At 39.1% G+C, this 24636-nt stretch overlaps 1 protein-coding gene and 1 long non-coding RNA gene across 2 annotated transcripts in view; one reads left to right on the plus strand and one right to left on the minus strand.

Annotated features, from left to right (window-relative positions):
- LOC141381913 (uncharacterized) overlaps positions 1-11401 on the minus strand; it is a 560761-nt gene extending 549360 nt beyond the window's left edge. Inside the window, exons 1-2 of the long non-coding RNA XR_012402819.1 lie at positions 9756-11401; positions 9128-9419 (exon numbers count right to left, since the gene is read on the minus strand). This is a non-coding gene — a long non-coding RNA (uncharacterized lncRNA). The remainder of the gene's footprint in view (positions 1-9127; positions 9420-9755) is intronic.
- LOC110438419 (uncharacterized) lies at positions 305-11874 on the plus strand. Its single transcript, XM_068217680.2, has 3 exons — positions 305-334; positions 865-1011; positions 8761-11874. Exons 2-3 carry the CDS (start codon positions 927-929, stop codon positions 9984-9986), a joined length of 1311 nt encoding a protein of 436 aa, XP_068073781.1. The 5' UTR covers positions 305-334; positions 865-926; the 3' UTR covers positions 9987-11874.
- The last annotated feature ends 12762 nt before the right edge of the window (positions 11875-24636 follow it).

Raw genomic sequence — 24636 nt, forward strand, 5'->3', positions numbered from 1 at the left:
TTTTAATCAGCTCATTTGTGGCTGTTGTTTATTGCTCGGACTTACTGGATTTATTTTTGTTAATTACTCTCATATAAAGAAACTGTTAAAGAGAAGTTATTTTGTTTCTATTCATAGTTTAATTTATTTTAAACAGGACATTTTTATTGCTTTGTTAATTTTTAACAGGACAAAATGCCCAAACGCAGAGAAAAACTATATATAATAAGTCATGACTCATGACTAAGAGTAAGTAGCAAAAAAGGTAAAAAAAAAAAAAAAGACTTTTATTTTGGCGTGACTTGTGACGTCATAAGCCTGCGTCGCTCTCGCGCTGTGATTCAACTGGAAAAAGGTTTGTTTTAAAGCGTTTAGCCTTATATAAAGTGATTGATTAAAGTTTCAGTGTTTTCATTCAGTGCTTAATTATGTACTTGTTGACAATATTATTTTAACCCTTATACAAAGTAGTACTATTTACTAAAACTTACAGTAATGAGGTCTATTTTTTGAATAAAGATAGGATAAACTTTTTGTTCCAGAGAGGAAATTTGTCTTGTGCAAAAAAGTGCTATAAACAGACAATAAGATAAATAAAACAAACAAAACAATTAAGAAGATACTTGAATAAAGTAAAAGTGTGTATTAAGTGTTTTAATGAAAGTTTAATTGATTGAATAGCACTATGTCATTCCATAATAAATATACATCACTATATATAAGAAATGGAGTACTAGTTTTAATCAGCTGATCAGTGGCTATTGTTTCTTGATCAGACATATCTGATTTTTGTTTGTTAATGACTCTCGTATAAAGAAACTGTTGAAGCAAGTGTTGAAGAGAAGTTATTTTGTTTCTGTTTATTGTTTTGTTCATTTTAAACAGGATAAAGTGTCCAAACTCAGAGAAAAACTGCTGAAGCGACTGATGTCCACACTGTTATAAAGATGGTGTTTATTAAAGAGGAGAGTGAAGATGTGAAGATTGAAGAAACATTCACAATCAAACAGGAAGATCTGCAAGAACAAACAGGTTAATTTTTATTCTCAAAGACCAACTCAGTCATTTGATCCTCATTCAGATATATTTTAATAATAAGAATACTAAATTAAATCCATCTTGCAGCCCTGAGTGTGCTGCCTAGTTCTCCTAAATGCACATAAGCACTCATTGAAAGACAGGAATGAGTTTCTTTCTTGTTGCTTGTTCTCAGGTCTTTTGTCATTATTTTATGTATTATTAGTCTCCCATTTTCTGTACCTTCTTAAGGTTGTTGCTTTTTTTTTGTTCTCCTACTGTTTGTAAGATGTCCTTGAGCACTAAAAACGTCCTTGGGCACTAATGCCGTTTTAAAATTATTATTGAACAAATCCTTATATTTGCGTGTCACACTCACTATACAAATTTATCAGGACTTACTGAAAATGGAAAGGATTGGAAGGACATTTGCTGTGCTCTATCATTGATAGGGAAAAGGAGACTCTTTGCTAGGTTTACTTTGTATCCAGAAGCATTTCCAAATTCTGAAATTATTGTAAGAGCTTTTGGAATACATGTTTCTGGATTTGACAGAAAAAGAAGATCATCCGCATATAGCAGGAGCTTTTGTTTATTTCCCTCTCTGAAAATTCCTTGCAAGCCATCTGAGTTCCTTAATACAGTTGCAAGAGGTTCAATGGCAATGTCAAAGAACAGAGGGTAGCCCTGTCTCGTTCTTCTAGAGAGTGGAAAGCCTTTAGAAATAATATTATTTGTTTGAATCGATGCTTGGGGCCTGGAATATACAATTTTAACCAAGGAACAGAATCCAGGATCAAAACCAATTTTTTTAAGCGCTGTAAAAAAATAGATCTACTCTATTCTATCAAATGCCTTATGGGCATCTAAGGAAAGAGTGATTCCGAAACAAGAGCTTCAGCAAATACCTTGCACAACAGGGGTGTTAGCTTGGCAGTAAACTTCTTATAAAACTCGGACGGGAAGCCATTGGGGTCTGGTGCTTTTCCGGTTTTCAATTTTTTGATTGCATTTTCAATTACAGAAGGTGTTAAATTTCCTTCTAATGCCAACTAATCTAAATCACAAAGGCATGGTTATTCTAAATAATAAAAAAAGCTCTCACGTTCAATCTCGTTTACCTCAGAGCTGTAAACAGTTTTATTTAAGTTTTTTAATTGATCATTAATTCTCTGTTGATCAGTAATAATACTGCCATCATCCTTACTAACTGCTGCTATAAAACCAGCTGCTGAGGATTGTTTCAGTTGGTAACACAATAACCTGCCAGCTTATTTCCCTTGTTCACAATGAATCTGGCGTGAATCTTATGTGGAGATCCTCTGCATTTTCACTAATGTCACTTACATTATATGTCTGAAGAAAGGAGTTGATACATTGTGCTGGCTAACTTAATGTATTACTCGAAGAGCTAGATCGGTCCAAAATTGGGTGCAAAACACAATTTAAATCGCCTCCTAAAATTAAATTGTGTCGAGACTAGGCAAAATTGAAAATAAATCTCTGAACGATTTTTCATTGTCCCAATTAGAAGCATACACATTGGCCAGGACCACAGACATGTTAAAAAGTTAACCTTGGATTATTATGTATCTGTCATTTTTATCCAACACATTTGACTCCAAAACAAATTGTACATTCTTATGTATGAGAACAGCAACGCCCCTACTTTTGCTGTTAAAATTAGAATGATATATTTGTGTATAACCTCCTCTATTATGTTTAGAATAGTTTTTTTCAACAGATGTGTCTCCTGTGAATATACAATATCGGATTTTTATTTATTAAGATGTGCGAACACCTTGTTTTGTTTCACTGGGTGATTTAGCCCCCACACATTCCAACTGGTAAAGTTTGTCTTCACTCCACCCATTTTATGGAGGGCTGTCGAAAACATTTATCAGAAGCATCTAAAAGGAATCTGTGGGTTTTGTATGTAGGGAGATGTGTGGGGGAGAGAGGAAAAAAAAGAGAAAAAAGAAAAAAATGGGGTGATCACACAAACACTTATAAACACGAAACAACACAACATTGAAACCTTGCATTTAAACTTGCTCACACTTCCAGCTACTCCCACTCTTAACTAGCTTACCATGTGGGATCTTACATATAAAACAAAACCATTTGAACAGCTCTTGATGTTTTAATACGAAGCTACACCATTATTGACAAAACATACTTGAGAGCTAGAAATAACAACGAACATGCTATAGTGGTAATTTAAAAGTTAACCGGAGATTGACATTAACATTTGTATTGTCTTTGACAGCCCAGTGTACTGTCGTGATTGCCTTCATTTCAATGGCTTTCTTCAAAATATCCTCTTTTCGGAAAAGTAGTGGCATTTAATTACAAAGGCGCATGGCAGTTCCTTGTCGTCCACTGGTTTGCTGCATATAGTGATTTGAGCGGGGAGACCTCTCCTCAAGATCTTCGCTTTGGTCTCAGCAGAGCCAGCTTCTTTTTTCAAGATACTAAACTCTTTTTCCAGCGTAGTAAGAGAGTCAGAGTATCCACCCAACACAGACTCCAGACCAGTCACTCGCTCTTTCGCTGCATCCACTCTGGTGTTAACCACTCTTCCACTTCCACTCTTGCTTTTTCCAAGATGAAGGCACGTGCACACGCTGCGGCTTCTCTCTTTCCTGACAAGACAGTGTTTTTGTGTTCTTTGTCATGTACGTCCTCGCTGCGTTTATCTGTGCTTAAGCGCACATATAGTCATAAATTTTTGCTCAACATCGGCAGAACCAAACTTTACAAGTTAAACTCCGCAGACACGGAGGAGCTGCAAAATCTCCGTTTGCTCCAGAGGCGTACTCATCCTCCGACCCCCACTTCAACACCTCGCCCACAATGGAGGCAAGAGAAAGCAGAAGAGGGGCAAGCGTTGGGGGATCTGAACTAGGCTAGCGACTAACCCACACAAACCTGCTATTCCCTTCATCATTCTAGCGAACGTACGCTTGCTAGACAACAAACTGGACTATAGCCGTCTACTTCGTTCATCTTAAAAGACTGTAAAGAACTGTTGTGCATTTGTGTTTACAGAAACTTGGCTCAGTGACTATGTTCTGGACATTGCGGTTCCAGTCGTGATACCATTGTAGTCTGCAAAAACTGCTTGCCACTGGTGAAGTTTATGGTTTTAAAGTGCCAGCCGTTTTATCTACAGAGGGAATAAACAGCCATACTGCTTTTTTCTGTTTACATCCCTCCCAGCTCCAATGCCAACAACATGACTGAGGCACTGAAAGACCTGTACCTGCACATCAGTGAGCAGCCTACAGCCCACCCAGATGCTTTTCTCATCCTGGCTGGGGACTTTAACCATGCAGACCTAAAAAGTGTGTTTCCAAAAATACACCAACACACAGACTTTCCAACACGGGCAATAACACACTGGTCTTTGTTTACACCACACAGAGAGGAGCTTCCAGCTTGTGATGCAGCATATTAAGTCTGTCCTGCCCCCTCCTTGGACCCCTTTCAGTTTACATATCGGTCCTACCACTCGACTGATGACGCCATCTCCACTGCACTTCACTCAGCGCTCACACATCTGGACAAAACAGACTCCTACATCCGAATGCTGTTCATAGACTTCAGTTCAGCAATTAACACTATCATCCCCCAACAGCTCACTCAAAAACTGGTCCAGCTGTCAGAGTAACACCTCTCTGTGTAACTAGCTGCTGGATTTTCTCAGCGGAAGACCACAAGCAGTACTGGCCGACAGTAACACATCCAGCACCATCACTCTAAACACTGGGGCCTCTCAGGGATGCTGAGCCCTATCCTCTTCACTTTTCTGATTCATGACTGTGCACCATCTCACAACTCCAATCTTTTCATGATGTTTGCGGATGACACAACTGTGGTAGGTCTCATCAACAAAAACGATTAGAAAAACTACAGAAGCAAGGTGAGCCATCTGGCCGAGTGGTGCAGAGACAACAATCTCTTCTTAAATGTGGAAAAGACAAAGGAGATAGTTATTGACTTCAAGAAAGTGCACACTCTGCATGCTTCAATGACCATTAACAGTGCGTCTGTGGAGCATGTGAGCAGCACTAAGTTCCTGGGTGTACAAATCACTGAGGATCTCTCCTGGACAAAAAATCACAGCTACTTCCTCCACAAACTTAAAAGAGCAAGAGCACCAGCCTCAATCATGCAGACCTTCTACAGAGGCACAATTGAGAGCATCCTGACCAGCTGCATCACTGTGTGGTTTGGAGCCTGCAATGCATCCTGCAGGAAAACTCTTCAGCGCATAGTGAGAACAGCTGAGAAGATCATTGGTGTCCCTCTACCCTTCCTCCAGGACATTTACAGCACCCGTCTCACCCGAAAAGCCCTCTGCATAAAAGCAGACCTCACTTACCCAATGCATAGCTTCTTCAGTCTGCTGCCATCAGGGTGGAGAATGCGAAGTCTCCAGGCCAGGACCAACAGACTGCAAGACAGCTTCATCCATCAGGCTGTCAGGAAGCTGAACCCTCTCCCAACTCTGCCACCACTCCCCTCTCCCTCCACATGCATTTTTGGACTCTGACACACATGAAAACAAACACACATGCACACATTCATCTGCACTGGTCACTTTATGTAACATTGGTCTACCAGTTAGACACATCATACTACATTCACATATATTATGAAACTGTCACTTTATCATAATCATCATGTGCACGAGCCTTTTTGCACTATATACTGTTCTTTATCTGCACAACTCTGGTTTATAATTTTTTATTGTATGTATATTTTTAGACTACACATTAAATATATTTTTAGACCACATTTTATGTACAACTGTATATTTTGTAAATTTAGATTAAACCATCGCAAGCGGGCTTGCACTGATTAAACTAATATCGCTGCTCATGAAAAGACCGGTATTGCTATTAACATGACGTATGCATATAATAAGGTACAGTATATGTCAAAATCAGTGCAGTATCAGACAGCACCCGTGAGAACCGTCTAAAAATCAACAATGCCACTAATCCTCGCCTACTTTTTAAAACATTTTCCTCCCTCCTCTATCCTCCTCCTCCACCCGCATCCTCCACACTTACTACTGATGACTTTGCTACATTCTTCTGCACCAAAACTGCAAAAATCAGTGCTCAATTTGCTGCACCTACAACAAACACGCAAGATACAACACCAACACCACACACACTCACCTCTTTTTCTCAGCTCTCTGAGTCTGAGGTGTCCAAACTTGTGCTATCTAGCCATGCAACCACTTGTCCACTCGATCCCATTCCCTCTCATCTCTTGCAAGCCATCTCTCCTGCAGTCATACCAACACTGACTCACATAATTAACACATCTCTTGACTCTGGTTTATTCCCCACTACATTTAAGCAGGCTAGGGTAACCCCACTGCTAAAGAAACCCAACCTGGACCATACGCTACTTGAAAACTACAGACCAGTATCCCTGCTTCCATTCATGGCCAAGATTCTGGAGAAAGTAGTGTTCAATCAAGTCCTGGACTTTCTTACTCAAAACAATCTCATGGACAACAAGCAATCCGGCTTTAAGAAAGGCCACTCAACTGAGACTGCCCTGCTCTCGGTCGTGGAGGATCTCAGACTGGCTAAAGCAGACTCTAAATCATCAGTCCTCATTTTGCTGGACTTGTCAGCTGCTTTTGACACTGTCAACCACCAGATCCTGCTATCTACGCTTGAGTCACTGGGCGTTGCGGGCACTGTTATACAATGGTTTAGATCTTACCTCTCTGACAGGTCATTCAGGGTGTCTTGGAGGGGAGAGGTGTCCAACCTACAGCATCTAAACACTGGGGTACCTCAAGGCTCTGTTCTTGGGCCACTTCTCTTCTCCATCTACACATCATCTCTAGGACCAGTCATCCAGAGACATGGATTCTCCTACCACTGCTATGCTGATGACACCCAGCTATACCTCTCTTTTCATCCTGATGATCCCTCGGTTCCAGCTCGTATCTCAGCCTGCCTGTTGGATATTTCACACTGGATGAAAGATCATCATCTTCAGCTGAACCTCGCAAAAACGGAAATGCTTGTAGTTTCTGCCAACCCGACTCTACACCATAACTTTTCAATCCAGATGGATGGGGCAACCATTACTACATCCAAAATGGTGAAAAGCCTTGGAGTAACGATTGATGACCAACTAAACTTCTCTGACCACATTTCTAGAACTGCTCGATCGTGCAGATTTGCACTCTATAACATCAGAAAGATCCGACCCTTCTTATCTGAACATGCAGCTCAACTCCTTGTTCAAGCTCTTGTTCTCTCCAAACTGGATTACTGCAACTCTCTACTAGCTGGGCTTCCAGCTAACTCTATCAAGCCTCTTCAACTGCTCCAGAATGCAGCAGCACGAGTTGTCTTCAATGAACCTAAACGAGCACATGTCACTCCGCTGCTAGTCCGTTTGCACTGGCTGCCAGTTGCTGCTCGCATCAAATTCAAAACTCTGATGTTTGCCTACAAAGTGACTTCTGGCCTAGCACCTTCTTATCTGCACTCACTTCTGCAGATCTATGTGCCCTCCAGAAACTTGCGTTCTGTGAATGAACGTCGCCTCGTGGTTCCATCCCAAAGAGGGAAAAAATCACTTTCGCGAACGCTCACGCTCAATCTGCCCAGTTGGTGGAATGAACTCCCTAACTGCATCAGAACAGCAGAGTCACTCGCTATTTTCAAGAAACGACTAAAAACTCAACTATTTAGTCTCCACTTCACTTCCTAAGCTGCAATTGCCTCTTTGAATATCACACTAATTGTACAAAAAAAAAAAAAAAAAAAAAAAAAAAAAAAAAAAAAACTACTAACACTTCCCTTCTTAGACTTTACAGACCTGAAACTTGCCTTTAGTACTTATTCATTGTTGCTCTTAGTTGTGTAAATTGCTTCCTTGTCCTCATTTGTAAGTCGCTTTGGATAAAAGCGTCTGCTAAATGACTAAATGTAAATGTAAATGTAGAACAGCACAGCAAGCGTTAACAGATTCAGTTGTGTCAAGCAGTGCGTAAAGGGCTGGTGAGTGGTCTGAGTATCTTTTGGTCCCTCATTTATGGTATTTTTTTGTGATAATGGGATTTCGTTGAGACATATTTTCCTCATGCATGCATATATTTTTTTGCTTGTTAGTTTGATTCGTATTGATTTCAAATGCAATAAATTTGTTTGTATAAAACTTGTGGTAACGGTGCTTATAATTGGTGGGTGCGACAAAATTTTGGTTGATGCGCCTACATTTTTTAAATTAGGAGCACTGGTGCTACCAAGCAAAAAGGTTAATTTTGAGCCCTGGTCTACTTTACAAATTTTAGAAAAACATTTTGTTTTAATTATGAATAAATACAAATAAAAACAGGTCATTTACAGCTTTCAAATCTGTCTTATCAATATGAACAAAATTACTTTTATGATCAATTATGTAAGAAACTCTGAAAACTGGACTGACAGATTCAATTTACTATAACTTCTATGTTAAGCGGCGTTGACACATTTTACATTGTAAAAGCACTAAATAAACATTAATTGAATTAAATCTGTTTAAATGTGTACACATTAATGGACAGAACAAAATATGACCTGATAAATTTTACATTTAATGTGCATCAAAATTACAGTGTGTGTAGCCAATGTTTCCAGTGTCTTTTCAATTTTCAGCTTTTGATGAAGATTTTCATGCAGAGTTTTATAGACTTAATGAAAACGAATGTTTTTTTTTTTTATTTTTTATATTTTTCAGACCTAATTGAACAGAATGAGGGGAGTAAAGAGGAGGAACATCATGTCAAAAGTGAGGAAAAAACTAATTTACAGACTGATGGTATTTTGAAAAGGAGAGACAAGAATTGTTTCACCTGCACTGAGTGTGGAAAGAGTTTGGCAAAAAAAAGCAAACTTAAGATTCACATGAGGATCCACACTGGAGAGAAACCATTCACATGCACTCAGTGTGGGAAGAGTTTCAGCCAATCATCACACCTTAAACATCACATGAGAATCCACACTGGAGAGAAACCATTCACATGCACTCAGTGTGGTAAGAGTTTCAGCCTATCATCAAACCGTAATAAACACATGAGGATCCACACTGGAGAGAAACCATTCACGTGCGCTCAGTGTGGGAAGAGTTTCAGCCAATCGTCACACCTTAATCTACACATGATGATACACACTGGAGAGAAACCATTCACATGCACTCAGTGTGGGAAGAGTTTCAGCCTATTATCATCCCTTAATCTACACATGATGATCCACACTGGAGAGAAACCATTCACATGCACTCAGTGTGGTAAGAGTTTCAGCCTATCATCAAACCATAATAAACACATGAAGATCCACACTGGAGAGAAACCATTCACATGCGCTCAGTGTGGGAAGAGTTTCAGCCAATCATCACACCTTAATCTACACATGATGATCCACACTGGAGAGAAACCATTCACATGCACTCAGTGTGGGAAGAGTTTCAGCCAATCATCACACCTTAATCTACACATGATGAACCACACTGGAGAGAAACCATTCACATGCACTCAGTGTGGGAAGAGTTTCAGCCAATCATCGAACCTTAATCTACACATGAGGATCCACACTGGAGAGAAACCATTCACATGCACTCAGTGTGGGAAGAGTTTCAGCCTATTATCATCCCTTAATATACACATGATGATCCACACTGGAGAGAAACCATTCACATGCACTCAGTGTGGGAAGAGTTTCAGCCAATCATCACACCTTATTAAACACATGAGGATCCACACTGGAGAGAAACCATTCATGTGCACTCAGTGTGGGAAGAGTTTCAGCCAATCATCACACCTTATTAAACACATGAGGATCCACACTGGAGAGAAACCATTCATGTGCATTCAGTGTGGGAAGAGTTTCAGCCAGTCATCATCCTGTAATCTACACTTGAGGATCCACACTGGAGAGAAATCAAACAACAGAATTTCGCATGCTTAAACTCTAGTATGACCGCAGCTTCGGTGTGGGATGAGTTTCAGCAACTCCTCAGACCTTAATAAACACATGAAGACTCACACTGGAGAGAAACCATTTACATGCACTCAGTGTGAAAAGAGTTTCAACCGATCAGCAAACCTTAATGAACACATGAAGATCCACACTGGTGTGAAAGAGTATATGTGCTTGAGTGTGAGAAGACTTTTCTTAGAGCTCCAAATTTGAAACTGCACCAGACGATTCACACTGTTACAAGAAGTGTTATTGGTTAACACATCTGAAAACAGAAGAGGATTCACACTGGAGAGAAACCGTACAGATCTGATCAGTGTCCACAGAGTTTCGCTCAATCGCCGCAGCTTAAGAAACACATGGACAAGAAGTTGCACACATGATATGAATGCAGCACAACATTTTTCATATGCACAAGATTTTTCATGTCTGAATAATGTTTAAAAAGGCTGAGGGACGGTATACTCTTTTCTAACACTCCTACACTGGGGTTGTTGGTGGGGTTGTAAATGTGTCACGTTTCTCCCACTCTCCAGTGTATTCATGTAGCTAGTGTTGTTTTGGATGATGTTCTCTGTCTGACTCCCTGAATGAGAAACAAATCACTGGGAAGACGCCGCACATCAAATAAGGTGGAGCTCCAGGACGGTTAGTTTGCAGTATAGCAGGGCATCAAGTTTAGAAAGCCCATTCAATTGTCCTGTGTTGCATCTTTTATTAGTAAAGGATCTTTATTTGTAAGTTCTAGTTTACTACGGTAGGGATGGTATAAAGTTTAACCCAAAGAATGACCAGTCTGTCAGATGAAGAAGAGCCGGAGTCAAAGATTAAAATAAATAAATGAAGTTTACTGAAGATAGTTTGCAGTTTCATCAGCAGAAGCCAGCTCAACATTTGCAATGAGTTCCTAGGCCGCTCTGACTTACAGTACAACAATGCAGTAATTATACTCTACACAAGTCCAGAAAAGGTGGGATCCAGGTAAACAGTTCTCATTGGTTACAGCAAAAATAGACAATTCTAAATGCTTGTGTCAATGAAGTATTGTATCTAGCTCCAGATATGTATGGCCTTAATGCGTGCGTTAAGAAAGAATTGTATCTAACTCCAGATATGGATAGCGACATGGTTCCTGGGGGTTAGGTCCACCCTAAGTTATTAAGAGCTGATCTCCGACCTGTGAAAAGCTAAATCAGGGTCACAATAGACACAAGAGACCATCTGTGTTAAAATCTCAAGGATGGACCTTGTACGGTGAGGCAGTGGCGCAGCAGGTAGTGCTGTCGTCTCACAGCAAGAAGGTCGCTGGTTAGAACCTCGGCTCAGTTGGTGTTTCTGTGTGGAGTTTGCATGTTCTCCCTGCCTTTGCGTGGGTTTCCTCTGGGTGTTCTGGTTTCTCCCACAGTCCAAAGACATGTGGTTACAGGTAGGCTAAATTGACTATAGTGTATGAGTGTGGGTGTGAATGTGAGTGTGGATGTTTCCCACAGATGGGTTGCGGCTGGAAGGGCATCCGCTGCGTAAAAACTTGCTGGATAAGTTGGCGGTTAATTCCACTGAGGCAAGGGACTAAGCCGACAAGTAAATGAATTAATGTTTCTTGTACGTTCAGCTGTGTTATGAAACTGGTTCCATCAACAGTCTGCTACAATATCCTTACTACACACAGTGTCTATCTCCATACAAAAGGAATTACTTTAATAAGACTTACAATCAAAACAGATTAATCAAACAGATATTGTAGACAATATCAGGACAACTAGAACAGGTGTTTTTTTTTCTCCTCTGCATCGATACTTTGTTCAGAGGGACAGAGAGAGAGAGAGAGAGATCTCCATGGCCTATGACCTGTTTTTTGTGTCTCCTGAATACAAAATTAAAATAGACAGGGAAACAAGGACACTGAACATTCTTACATTCAGTGTGAACGTATGTAATATATATATATATTAGTTAAAATCAATTCAAAGTTCTATAATTAATAATTAAATTGAATAAAATTAATTAAATAATTATATTTAATAAAAAGTGATGAGAAACAGGATGTTGAGAAAAAGGATTAACGTTGATTTGTTGAGATGAATTTGAAGGTAGAACTCCAACTCCTTCAGTCCCCTGTTTTTGACCGAAGCGAATTAATCCGCTCCAGGTCAACCAGTGAGGTCACTAAAGAAAGTGGAAGTAATGACTCGTGCTCCCTACTTAGGTTACAGAGTTTCTTTGACCTTTCTTGGACATGCTGGAACCTAAAAATTCCAGTCCCCAAGCTAAGGGCTCTTCCACCTTCTACTCACAATGGGCTTCATCCTTGTATTCATCAAGCTATTCGGTTTTGAAGACAGTTCGTCAGTATCAGTAGACGTTTCTCATCCTCAGTAGTATTGACGGTCCTGCAAGCAGAAGTGGAAATATACGAAAAAACTAAACAGCGGACCAAAGTCCAGAATATGAACACAAATGCGCAAGCCCTAATAGTCATCCAGAAGTAAACAACACATACTTTCATCGATACATCCTCTGATGCATTTACAACTTACTCCAAATCTAAATCCTAACATCCAGGGTAATTCTAAGACTCAAGATTTCCTCTGATCAGACACAAAAGGTCATCCACTCAACCTAAGCCACACAGGATTCAAATTGAATATTCCCACATGAAATTATCTATGTTGACGAGGCTGGCTTCAACTTGGTGAAATTGCGTCTTAGGAGAAACATAATAGGCCAAAGGGCCACCATTACCAGGCCGAGCCAGAGAAGAATAAGTCAGGCAAATGCAGAAGACAAGGCAGAATTGAAAATTACTTAGTTTTTTTTAATGTAATTGCGGTGCTTTTTCTGTTTGTATATCTTGCAGTAATATTCTTTTGCATATAAAGTCTGTACTGCAGCAATTCTGTGTCTGTATTTTTTTTTTTTTTTACATACAGTAAACTGTAAATTTTTTTAAAGCTACTCTGGGATGGTCGTTAATTTTTTGTATTGAATTTCTGCAGCATAAGAAACAAAATGCATGAATTTACTGTACTAAACCCATAACACAAACATTTAGAGAGGCTTCAAATATAAGGGCAGAGCTGAATAGCTAAAATAGTGCTGTTTCTGTAATGTCAGCTGATGATCGTGTTTTTATTTTCAATGTGTTCTGATTGACTAAATGTTTCTGTTGCAAGAGAACATTCGAGGTTACTAAAGTAACCCTTCGTTCCCCGAGGAGGGGAACGGAAGCACTATAAGTGGATTTGATGTTCTAAATCCACGTATGGGAGGATTCGGTTCAGAAGCTGCTCGACTGAAAGAGTAATGAACGGGTCAATGAAAGCAATGAATTGGCAGCGCAAGCTTACGCAGGTGTGCTGCATCGCCAATTAACTGAGCATATAAGCACACCTAGCGCCAGCAAACGCTATCCTTTTTAAGCTGAAGAGACTTTTAACAGCTAAGGGACAGTCATTATGGCGACGGAGTATAGTGCTTCCGTTCCCCTTCTCGGGGAACGAAGGGTTACTTTAGTAACCTCGAACGTTCCCCTTCGGGGGGAACTTCGCAGTATAAGTGGATTTGATGTTCTAAATCCACGTATGGGAGCCCATTGAAAGCGCCATAATGCCATAATTGCATCTTACCAAAACCCACCATGAGAGGGCAGTCAGGCAAGCGTGACGCACCCAAATCATGGGAGGCGCTGTCCTCCAACGTGCCCTTGGCCCTAACTTATCCCCACTTCAAAAGAAGCTTTACGGAATAGGTATATTTTTTTGGGAGTCGCTAGCGTCTAGATAATTTCTAGGAATATACGAGAGTATGTTGGGAAGCATGCCATCCCAGTAGGGAGGACGCTGCGGAGACCATCCGCACCCAATAGGGAGACAAATGGAGTTACATATGGACTAACCCTGAGAAGGGGGAGTGCACATAAGAAGGTGGTTAGCGGATAGGGAAGGCACAGGTCCACCCAAGGGGGGAAACTTAACCGTGGCGGAAAAGCATATGGGGATTACCAGCGGGGATCGGCCATAGCAGGCACCTGTACCCAAAAACGCGGGCTGACCAGCGGGCAGACCTAACGTAGTGTGCCAGCGAGTGACTCCTCCGCTAAGTCAGTGCTGGGGGCCTCGGAGGAATCTGCAGGGCTCACCGAATGGGGAACTTTACTGACAGACAGGAGGGTGCACATCTCTTCGTGTTAGGGAAAAAAGGCACCGCAAGCGTGCTACAACACCCACCGAGTTGTTTCCTCAATCACCAAAGGTCCCTAACACCCTTGAGGTAACCACGCGAAAATGCCTCCAGGTCCCCGACCCTCTTAATGGAGGCCTTCAGGTCTTCAGGTACAGAAATCTTAAGGATACTGAGTCGAGCTGCTCGAAGGGATCAAATCGCAAGCTCGTGAGAACGAGGGCGAGATCCCAAGAGGGCGTGAGAGGGGGGGCGAGTTGGATTAATTCGCCTAACGCCTCTGAGGAACCGGATGATGAGGTTATGCTTTCCCACGGTGCCGCCAGCCACCGCATCATGGTGAGCGGAGATGGCGGTTACGTAAACCTTGAGAGTGGAGGGCGACAGCCTGCTATCCAGCTTCTCTTGAAGGAAAGAGAGCACAACACTGATCTGGCAAGATCGGGGGTCTTCTCTGCGAGAGACACACCATTCAGTGAATAGACTCCACTTCAGGGCGTAGGCGCGCCTCGTGGAGGGGGCTCTAGCCTGAGTGATGGTAACGACCACCGCGGGCGGCAGGTTACCTAAGTCTTCCTCGCGTCTATGGACCACACATGGAGGTTCCAGAGATCGGGGCGAGGGTGCCAGACGGTGCCTTGTCCCTGAGAAAGTAGGTCCTCTCTCAAAGGGATCTGCCATGGGAGGGTCGTCGCGAGGAGGGAGAGCTCTGATATCCAGGTCCGGTTGGGCCAGAGGGGCGCAACTAACAGAACCTGTTCCTCGTCCTCTCTGACCTTGCACAGTAACTGCACGATCAGGCTCACTGGGGGAAACGCATACTTGCGTATGCCCCGAGGCCAGCTGTGGGCCAGTGCATCCGTGCCGAGAGAGCCCTCGGTCAGGGAATAAAACAACTAGCAATGAGCGTTCTCGGGGGAAGCAAACAGATCGATCTGGGCCTCCCCGAATCGCGCCCATATCAGCTGGACAGACTCGGGGTGGAGTCTCCATTCTCCAGAGTGAATCTGCTGCCGTGAGAGCACATCGGCTGCACGGTTGAGCATACCTGGGATGTGAATGGCGCGCAGCGACTTCAGCCACGGGTGACTCCAGAGGAGCAGACGGCAGGCGAGCTGAGACATGCGGCGAGTCCAGCACCGGAGAAAAACGGCGGAGAGCAAGGAACACTGCCAACAGCTCTAGGCGATCGATATGCCAATGCAGCTGGGCACCTACCCACAGGCCCGCAGCTGCATGCCTGCGACACACGGCTGCCCAGCCTGTGCTGGAAGCATCTGTTGAGACAACAACGTGACTGGACGCCTGTCCCAGAGGCACACCGGCCTGCAGGAATGAGGGGTCGTTCCAGGGGCTGAGGGTGTGGCGACACAGCGCAGTAACAGAGACTGATCATTAACCATTGAAAACAGAGCCGGATAACTCATCCATTTAAAGCTCATGTCATGGTCTGCATCATCTTTTCATCACTCAGCATTATTGATTTCTCTAATGTTTGATATTTTGCTTATACAATCAGTAATGATAATATAGCTGCAAGCAGCAATTAAGGGGCCAAGCACTTTTGACCAAAAGGTGGCGCTTTCTGGGAGTCCAATGACATGCGTTATAAGTGAATAAGGTAGGCTAAATTGTCTGTTGTGTATATGTGTGGATGAGAGTGTATGGATGTTTCCCAGTACTGGGTTGCAGTTGAAGGAAAATGAGAGCAAGTTAGTTTGCCTCAGCAACTGGCTGAAAGATGAGAAAGCTCAGTAGATTTGAAAAGTTACGTGCAAACAAAAAGACCAGTTTCAGTGCAACATGTTATTGTAGTTAGGCTTGGTAGGGCAACTAGATTAAAAAATGGAGGTAAATGTAAAAGATTGTTCTTTTGGTTTGATTCAAAAGTTTATTGAAAATATTTTTTCCACACAAACACACAACAGTTATTTTTTCCAACAGATGACTCAAACTTTGCGTGATAAAAATGTGGTAGGCCACTGTTATGATTTTACTACATTTATTGCTTACTGTTCAATTGAATACTGTAAATTGTGCATCCTGGTTAAAAGGAATGCCAGAGGAAGCGGTGGGACATAGCAAAAACTAATATTACGGTGTGTAGAATGTTTCAGCTTGATTTAAACCACAATTATTTGGCTGTATTAATAAACAGACATAATATGAAAATTATGTATCTGTGTTCTATTTTTTATCTTTTGGTATGCATTTCAGGAAAAAAATGGTTACGATTCAGGTGTAGTTGCAAATAGTGAAAAATCCTGATTAATCCACTGAAAATTCTGATTAATCTGATTAAAAATTTTAATCATTTGACAGCCCTATGCAAGACGATTGTTTGGTATAATTTAAGTTTTTGATAGTAACTACATCAAATAAATGATGTATTTTGTGTCAATGTGTACATGTTATTATATGTGTTGGTTCTTGAAGTAGGCTATTTTTACCTTTTGTGCTGTGAAGTGCAAAAAGAAAAATAATAGTAGCTATGGCCTTGGCCTATTTTAGGTGGGCTTTAGTCCCTTTATATTTCTACTTATCTGATTGCTCCTCGGGCTCCTTGCCTCAAATACAAAGCTTCCTTCAGCAAAAATGCAACTCTTTAAATGTCACAAACATTTAGCTATTTTTATGTCAAAATGAACTGTCAATATAAAACACATTACAGTGCATGTGGCATTGACTATAGCCTAGAATATAGCCTATGGTTTGCACAGAAAGGATTAAACATATTAAAAGAACACTGACAGAGGTAAAAACACCATGTGTTGTCTTGTTTTTAAAGAAAAAGTTCATAAATTATGCTTTAGATTGTGAAATATGTGAATTAGCCTGTAGGTTTTAAAAAAAAATGTCATTTAACTAGAAAAGTGGTTGTTATATATATATATATATATATATATATATATATATATATATATATATATATATATATATATATATATATATATATATATATAAGGCTTATTTATTTATTTAATGTCATAAGGAGCTGAGCCCCCCTAAAATGAAAATTGTAAAATTGTCCCTTATAGTAGCTACTATAGGTGTTCAAAGTGTTTGTTTACAGCTTTAGTTGAAGTTTGAACATTTAATGGTTAAAAGCAGTTTAGGTCTACATGCTAGATGAATCTTCTAAGGGAAACTGGATTGGAAAAAAGAATATAGAGTAATAGAAAAATAGTACAAAAGGGGGTAGTAATACAACAAACAGGATGCCAGCTGCCGTTAAAACCTAAAGAAGAAGATGCGCACAGCGCAGACGCAGACGTCGACGCGTATATGTGGTGAGCCAATAGGAGGGCGCGATGGTGGCTTTGAACGATCCTGGTAAAGGTATAAGTGTTTGAAGTTGCGGTTGGCGTTGGAGTTTCGATCGTCGTTGGACTTGAGGAGAAGAAAGTACAACATCGGCAACATTATGAGACCTTAGTGCGGTATGTTTTTATACTATAAGTCTTGTTTCGGTGGTGGCAAAATGTTGTGTAATGTATATTTGAAATAACAATGTTTGAGACCTTGTTGTGAATGTGTAATTAATGGATGTTGCCGTGTTCCTTGCTGTTCCTTCCTGTTTTGCGAGTTATGTGTAGCTAATTGAAATTTTAAACCGCTGGTTTATCCAGCAGTTGTATAGGAGCGACGTACAGTGTAAAATGGCGTGTAGTTGTATAGTACAGAATTATTTGCAATGGTGCATGTTGTAGTTTAGCTGAAGAAGCCATTGCAAATGGCGACCTATAAGAATAACGTGCTGGCAATGGAGGGATATGGGCAAGATATGATGTGTGTTCGTATGTTCCACAGAGTAATGGCTGAGTCAAAGAGAAAGTGTTTGGAAGTAGGGGGTTGCGTACATGACGTGTCTGAAGTGCTACAAGGAAAATCGAGCAATGTGCGTTATTTTACGGCCTTGCCGCAGGAGGCCAACCACAACAGCAGAGTCGTTGAGTTTGACGTGCAAAAGCACAACAGTTTTCAGTGTGCTGCAAGAGACCGGTGAGTAGCTTTTAAAGGATCATTCAGCAAAACAGAAAATTGTAGTAAAGTTTTTATTTATTTATTTATTCATTATTGTTTAATTACTCTTAAGTGGTTCTAAATCTTTATTATATTTTTTTCTGTTAAAGAGAAAATAATATTTAAAATGTTAGAACCATATAGCCATTTACTTTCGTAGTTGGAGAATAAAGTGAATGGTTACTATCTGGTAAATGTTTATTTTTATTTATTTTTTTTTCATTTGCTTAAGTCAAATAGGTTTGTGCCAAGGGGATAAGTAACCGTTGACAATGTGTAGTTTTTCGTTTTTAAGGGCAATTGTTTTCAGGTTTGGTTTTTGTGGATTTATGTACAATTGTTTTTTTTTTTTTTTTGTAATTTTTGCATTTAGTAAAAAAATTGCATGATTGTTTTAATTTTTATTGTTTTAGTGGTACATGCAAGTCTGTAAGAATAGAAAAGTCTGTGTGTAAACAACATTTGAAGTGCAGTAAAAAAGTGTTACAATATAGTTGTAATTGAAAAAGTGTTGTTCAATGGGTTTAAAAGTGATTAAATGTCATAATTTTAAAAGGAATATTTATAGTTTAAAAAAATAATAATAATCTTGTGGCATAGAAAAGTTGAATATTTGTAACCATTAATCCATCTGTTATAATTATGTTTGGAGCTTCATCTGGATGGGGAAAAAGGAAAGGCAATGAACAATGTTTTTTTTTGTCTTTTTAAATGTTGCCAAGATTGTCACATGGTCATTTGTCGTTCTATATTAAAGTGCTAGGTCTTATCGAGGAAAGAGGGTACACAGTGCATTTTCAGTGATAACAATAACTGAAGATGTTGCGTTTTCTGCAGCTCACCAGTCAAGTTTTCTTTTGTGGAGCATCCCCCCTCAAAACAACACAACAACACCAATGATTTGTTGGTCAAGTCTGGGACAAAGGTGTCTGTTCTCCGGCGACTGAAATTTGCATGAGAAGATGGCTTGACTTTGAAAGACATACAGCGAGATGTCAGAGAGTACCAGGGGTAGGTAAAAAAAAAAAAAAAAAAAGTTTAAAAGGATGCTAGTATGGGTAACTGCAGCCTGGACAAATGGACGTGGTAAAAGGTAGGGGCGTGGCAAAAGGTTTTTCATTGGTCAAAAGTTTTTTCCGGTAGAGGCGTGGCAAAAGGTTTTTTATTGGTCAGGTTTTCTTTTCGGTCAAATGTGTTGGCCAATCAGCAATCACCAAACGCTTGCACAATGGCGTCGGTAAAGACGTGATGTTGACTGCTGTAAACAGACCTGTATTAAGATTTACAATTAAAACAGTTTGGTAATATGTTTAGGTGTCCGTTTTGTGTGAATATTTTGAGAGCTTTACACATGATACACACTCATCTGCAAAGTCACAAACCTCGCACAGTTTATCACGAATGTAAGTACTAGTTATTTTGCGGTATGCATTTTAATAGGCTATAATTTGTTTGGGTCATATGTGATGACGTGAACAGTGATCTCTCATAGAAATCTGACACATGCCAATGTGTATGTGCAAATTAGCCTACATTCATGTTTATTTTACATCTAAAACTTGTCATTTATGAACATGCATTTAGAAATATAGCAAATATGTTCACTTAGAGAAAAAAAGTGCACTAAAATCATAGTATAAAATATAGGCTAGGAACATGCATGTACATATTTGTAATTCCAATGGTTGAAAACATAAGTGGACTTTTTTTGCAACATTTCACAATATTTGTTGCATATATGACACATTTTATGCAAGTAAAATCCAAATATGAATTTGTATGTCAACAAGTAATTTCATATTTTTCATCTATGCATAAGGGATGTTACTTTTTTGTTACATTTGAAACTTCTTATTTTAAACATGCTTTACTTTAAATGATTTTAGTACATGACTTTTTGATGATGATTCTTGCAGATTTATCATTTATATTTTATATTTGTTTACATGTTTATATACATTTTATAACATTACCTAGGACATTCCAATGTAGTGTTTCTCCAATAACTGTGAAGTCTTTGCTCATGGTAAGTTTTACAATGTACAATGACAACTGCATAATTTTAGAACTAAATAACATCTTTTACTTTTAGCCTTGTACATTGCTCCTGAGGTTGGGTTTGATTATTCTGAGATGAGTCTTTGCTCAACACTTTGTCAGCCAGTATAAAAGAAGAATTTTAGCATTGTAGTAATTGTCTTTTTATTTAAAACTGGCTATATGACTTGCATAAGGAGATTGTGGTGTGAGTTCTTGCAAGGTACTGGAAAATTTCTTAGAGATTTTGGTCCATATTTACATGATAGCATTACGCAAGTTTCTGCAGAATCTCCTGTTCCACCACATCCCAAAGGTGCTATATTGGATTGAGATCTGACTATATATATATATATATATATATATATATATATATATATATATATATATATATATATATATATATATATATATATATAACTGTATGTGAGCATTACGATATTTAAAATGTCTCAAACACTGCTTTTCAATTTACAACTACCAATGTAGCAGAAATCACTTTTTTAAAGTAAATTTTTCCACTAGGTGGCAGCACAATACCATTTATTGTGGATTGCTGCACTTGTAGGCTTGTTTTTTATTCTTAGTTTAAAGACACTGAAATTGCAGTGCAATCAAATTTACTAATTATTTAATCAAACTTACAACCTAATTAATTTACACATTATACTTTCCCAGTTATTACATTCCATCATAGTTGTGCTTTAGTGTCATCCTAAATGATGGGACTTAAATAGCACAAGTGTCACAAAGGCTCTTAAATGCTTAAAACCTGCCAATCAGCTTGTGTTTGTAATTATCAAATATATGTGTGTATGTGTATATACATACACATTTCATTTTATATTTACAAAATATGTATACATGCATTTCCCTTCAGCTATGGATCCCAGAGAAGGTCTTAGTGATGTATGTTTAAATTTATTTTATTTTTTCAATTTATTTTATAGTTTTTTTTTTTTAGTTTTCATTTTTACAGTTGTCATTTATTATTTTGTGTGTGTGTGTGTGTGTGTTTTGTCTTTAGTCTTTAGTCTTTAATTCAGCTACCATCAGACCTGTTCTGAAAGGTTCGTTTAGATCAGGGGTTTTCAAAGTGTGAGGCGGGCCTCCCCTGGGGGGCGCCAGAGCATGTCAGGGGAGGCGCGGGAAAAAATGTTATATAATAAAAATATAATTATTAAGTTTAATAATTATATGTATTTTTTAGTATATTTAAACTTTTGAATTAAACAACGCTAAAAAAAAATAATATGTCAAAAATAAGAAAACCTTTTTTACCCAGAAGGCCATAGCTGTGAATTCGCTTCTGTTTGGCAAGCCCGCCAATACTGGTATTCAAAGCCTTCAGGTTCAGGGCTTAAACCCAAAAGACGACGATATGATGATCAGTATTTGAGTTTAGGATTTACGTGGACCGGACCAGCTGATGAACCACGACTTTTATGTGTGGTTTGTCAAGATATTTTGGCTAATGACAGCATGAGACCCGCTAAACTTCTACTGTTTTGACTGGGATGGACAGTTATTGGATCTGTTCTATTCATTTTGAACCATCATCCTAGTTTTAAAAACTTTATATTTAAAAATACCTTTTACTCTGTAAATAATTGCACTTTCATGCAAATGATGATACAAGTGAGTTAACAGTCTGACATCTGTCTGTGTCTTTATATATATACTGTGTATATACTGTGTGTGTGTGTGCGCATGTGTGTTTGGGAGGAGGGGGGGCGCCAATGGATAAGTTGTGTCAAAAGGGAGGCCCACTGTCTTAAGACTTTGAAAAACCCTGGTTTAGATGTTTATGATGAAGGGGATGGAGCATTCCTCACTGTTACTTGGTCAAATATAGAGTGGAGTTCAAGCTCTCCAGATGTTAATCCTGTGGTTGGCTCTACAAAAACACCATTGGATACTGTGGCAATGGGAGGAAAAGAGATGTACAGAGCATTCAGACAAGAGTTTAATGGCTTCTGCTCTATGCACTGCTACTACATGATGAATGGATGGATTTGTACTTAATGGATTGTTGTGAACTGACGGATGTATGAATTTTTAGTCAGTGTAAGGCATATTTTTTAAGAGATTGTTTTATTTGTTTTTTGATAATTAAACTGAAATGTTTAATGAACTTGTGTCTGTGTTCTAATTAAACTGATTAATATCACTTAACATAAGTTTATTATTGAGTTAACTTTGTTATAAATCTGTGATATTTGAACAATATATATTTACCTGACATAAAATGTATTTTTTCAAAATCTTTTTTATTTAAATTATTTTAGGCAATCATTTCAGTGACACAGTTGGGAAACAACTAAGTCACAATTTAAAATAGTATTAAATAAAATGCTTTTCTAAGTAGTGCATTTATAATAGCCAGTAAAAAAAAAAAAACACATATCATTTGTCTAATGATATTTAAGCATTTGTATCCTTAAGAATGCTGATTTAGCAATTATTTTAATGAAACTTGTGATTACATTTAATTCATTCTTTATTCTTAACACCAGTAGCATAAAGTAGAATGATCCACCCTTAAGCTAAACAAGCAGCTTAAGTAATATGTTATTCTAATTGGCCAACGCATTTGACCGGAAATAAAACCTTTGACCAATGAAAAACCTTTTGCCACGCCCCTACCGGAAAAAACTTCCGACCAGTTACCCCCTACTCGCTGCGTGCGGTATGAAAGCTCTAATCTGTTAACATGGATGCCGAAAACACAGGCGCTGCTCACGCGCCGCTGATGCTTGCGGTGTGAAACAGACGTTAGCTGACATCTAATGAGAGAGAAAAGACAGTTTTGAGCAATCCAGAACAGTTAATGCTTGTTTACTAGATTAAAACATAAATTAAACATAACATTAACCTCAATAACATAATTTTATTGTAATCTTTTTACTCAAGCCCGTCCTAAAACATATAAAACAGAGTTGAAATGCATTTTCAAAGTAATGCTGTTACAGTCAACAATAGTTTTAGATCTTTCAGGGGTTAACTGCATCCATCAAAGTATTATTTGAAACCCCCATTTATGTTACATATATATTATTAAAAATATATATATCCAACCATAAAGCTGCTTGTTTGCACAGACTTACATGGCACATTTTTATTCAGACATGTGTCTGTTATTTTTACAGCCAAAACCAAGCTCATGGTGAGGGCTAAACCAAGATAGCAGTGCAGTCACACAGAATCGTATCTTCTAAGACAAAACATAAGCTATTCTTTATTCCCATAATGTTACTGTCAGTTTCTGTGCTTAGTTTTTGCTACTAGCCCCTCAATATTTAGATTTTAGCTTTTCAATGACCATTAAATGCCAAAGGAATACTTTTTTTTTTCTTAAAATCAGTTCTAAAATAATTTTATACCCGAGAGCTTAGCTGAGCCATTTACTGCATTCTGCTCTCACCTATTTCTTTTTATATCAGAGTTCAACACCAAAAGCAAGAAGAAATTGAGAGGGCAATCTTACCAACAGTGCTTGGCTTCTGCTTGATGAATCTGCAAACCATCCCAAGAAGTGCAAACTGTCCAGACCGGTCCAATCCAGTTAGGGTCATAATTTTCTTGGGATTGCTCCTGGTGCATCATTGATCAATCGACCTCACCCTGATATTTCTAGGTATCTTGTCTGACTTTTGTGGCCACTACTATCTATATGGAGCTCTATTATAATGTTATATGTTATTTTTATTCAATTATTTCTTTCCCTAATAATCTGACCTACACTATTCTTATGGCATGCCTTTTTGTCTGTGATGTAGTTAGATATCAGTGGTGGAACTTTATTACACTCTGGGGTTAATTTAGTCCACTACTAAATAAAAACCAGTCCAAGTTTTATCCCCGAGAATGTCTTAAAACACACCCATCAACTGAGTATTTTAACTCTGGGTGAAGGACGAGGTACACCCCTTAACTACTGTTACACTTATAACTTATCACTATAGGTGTACCGCAAAAATGCACCAGCTCGCTAAGGGATTCCACACAAATCTACCACAAATTACTGTGAATCCACCGGTGCCTTTCATTCACGTCTGAATGAGAAACCAACACTTTCATTCACAGCTGAATGAGAAACCAACACTTTCATTCACGGCTGAATGAGAAACCATCACTTTCATTTACGTCTAAATGAGAAACCAACACTTTCATTCACGTCTGAATGAAAAAACCAGCAGCGTTCCGTTACTACCCACTACTTCACAGACAATCCCTAGTCTATAATTTTTAAATCTTCCTACCTTAATTTTGTTGATTGATCAATGGTGTTACCAGTAAACAAGTGCCTGCATCCTCCACCAAAACTCTAGGGATAGTTTACAGTTTAACCCAAAGAATGACCAGTCTGGTAGATGAAGAAGAGCCGGAGTCAGAGATT

This window comes from Danio rerio, chromosome 4 (genome assembly GCF_049306965.1).
Source record: "Danio rerio strain Tuebingen ecotype United States chromosome 4, GRCz12tu, whole genome shotgun sequence".
NCBI lineage: Eukaryota > Metazoa > Chordata > Actinopteri > Cypriniformes > Danionidae > Danio > Danio rerio.

What these genes read in the sequence shown, in the direction of transcription:
- LOC110438419 (XM_068217680.2), top strand. Translation starts at nt 927, where the DNA reads ATGGTGTTTATTAAAGAGGAGAGTGAAGATGTGAAGATTGAAGAAACA. An exon ending in AGATCTGCAAGAACAAACAG is followed by an intron (nt 1,012 to 8,760) that starts GTTAATTTTTAT and finishes TATATTTTTCAG; the next exon opens with ACCTAATTGAACAGAATGAG.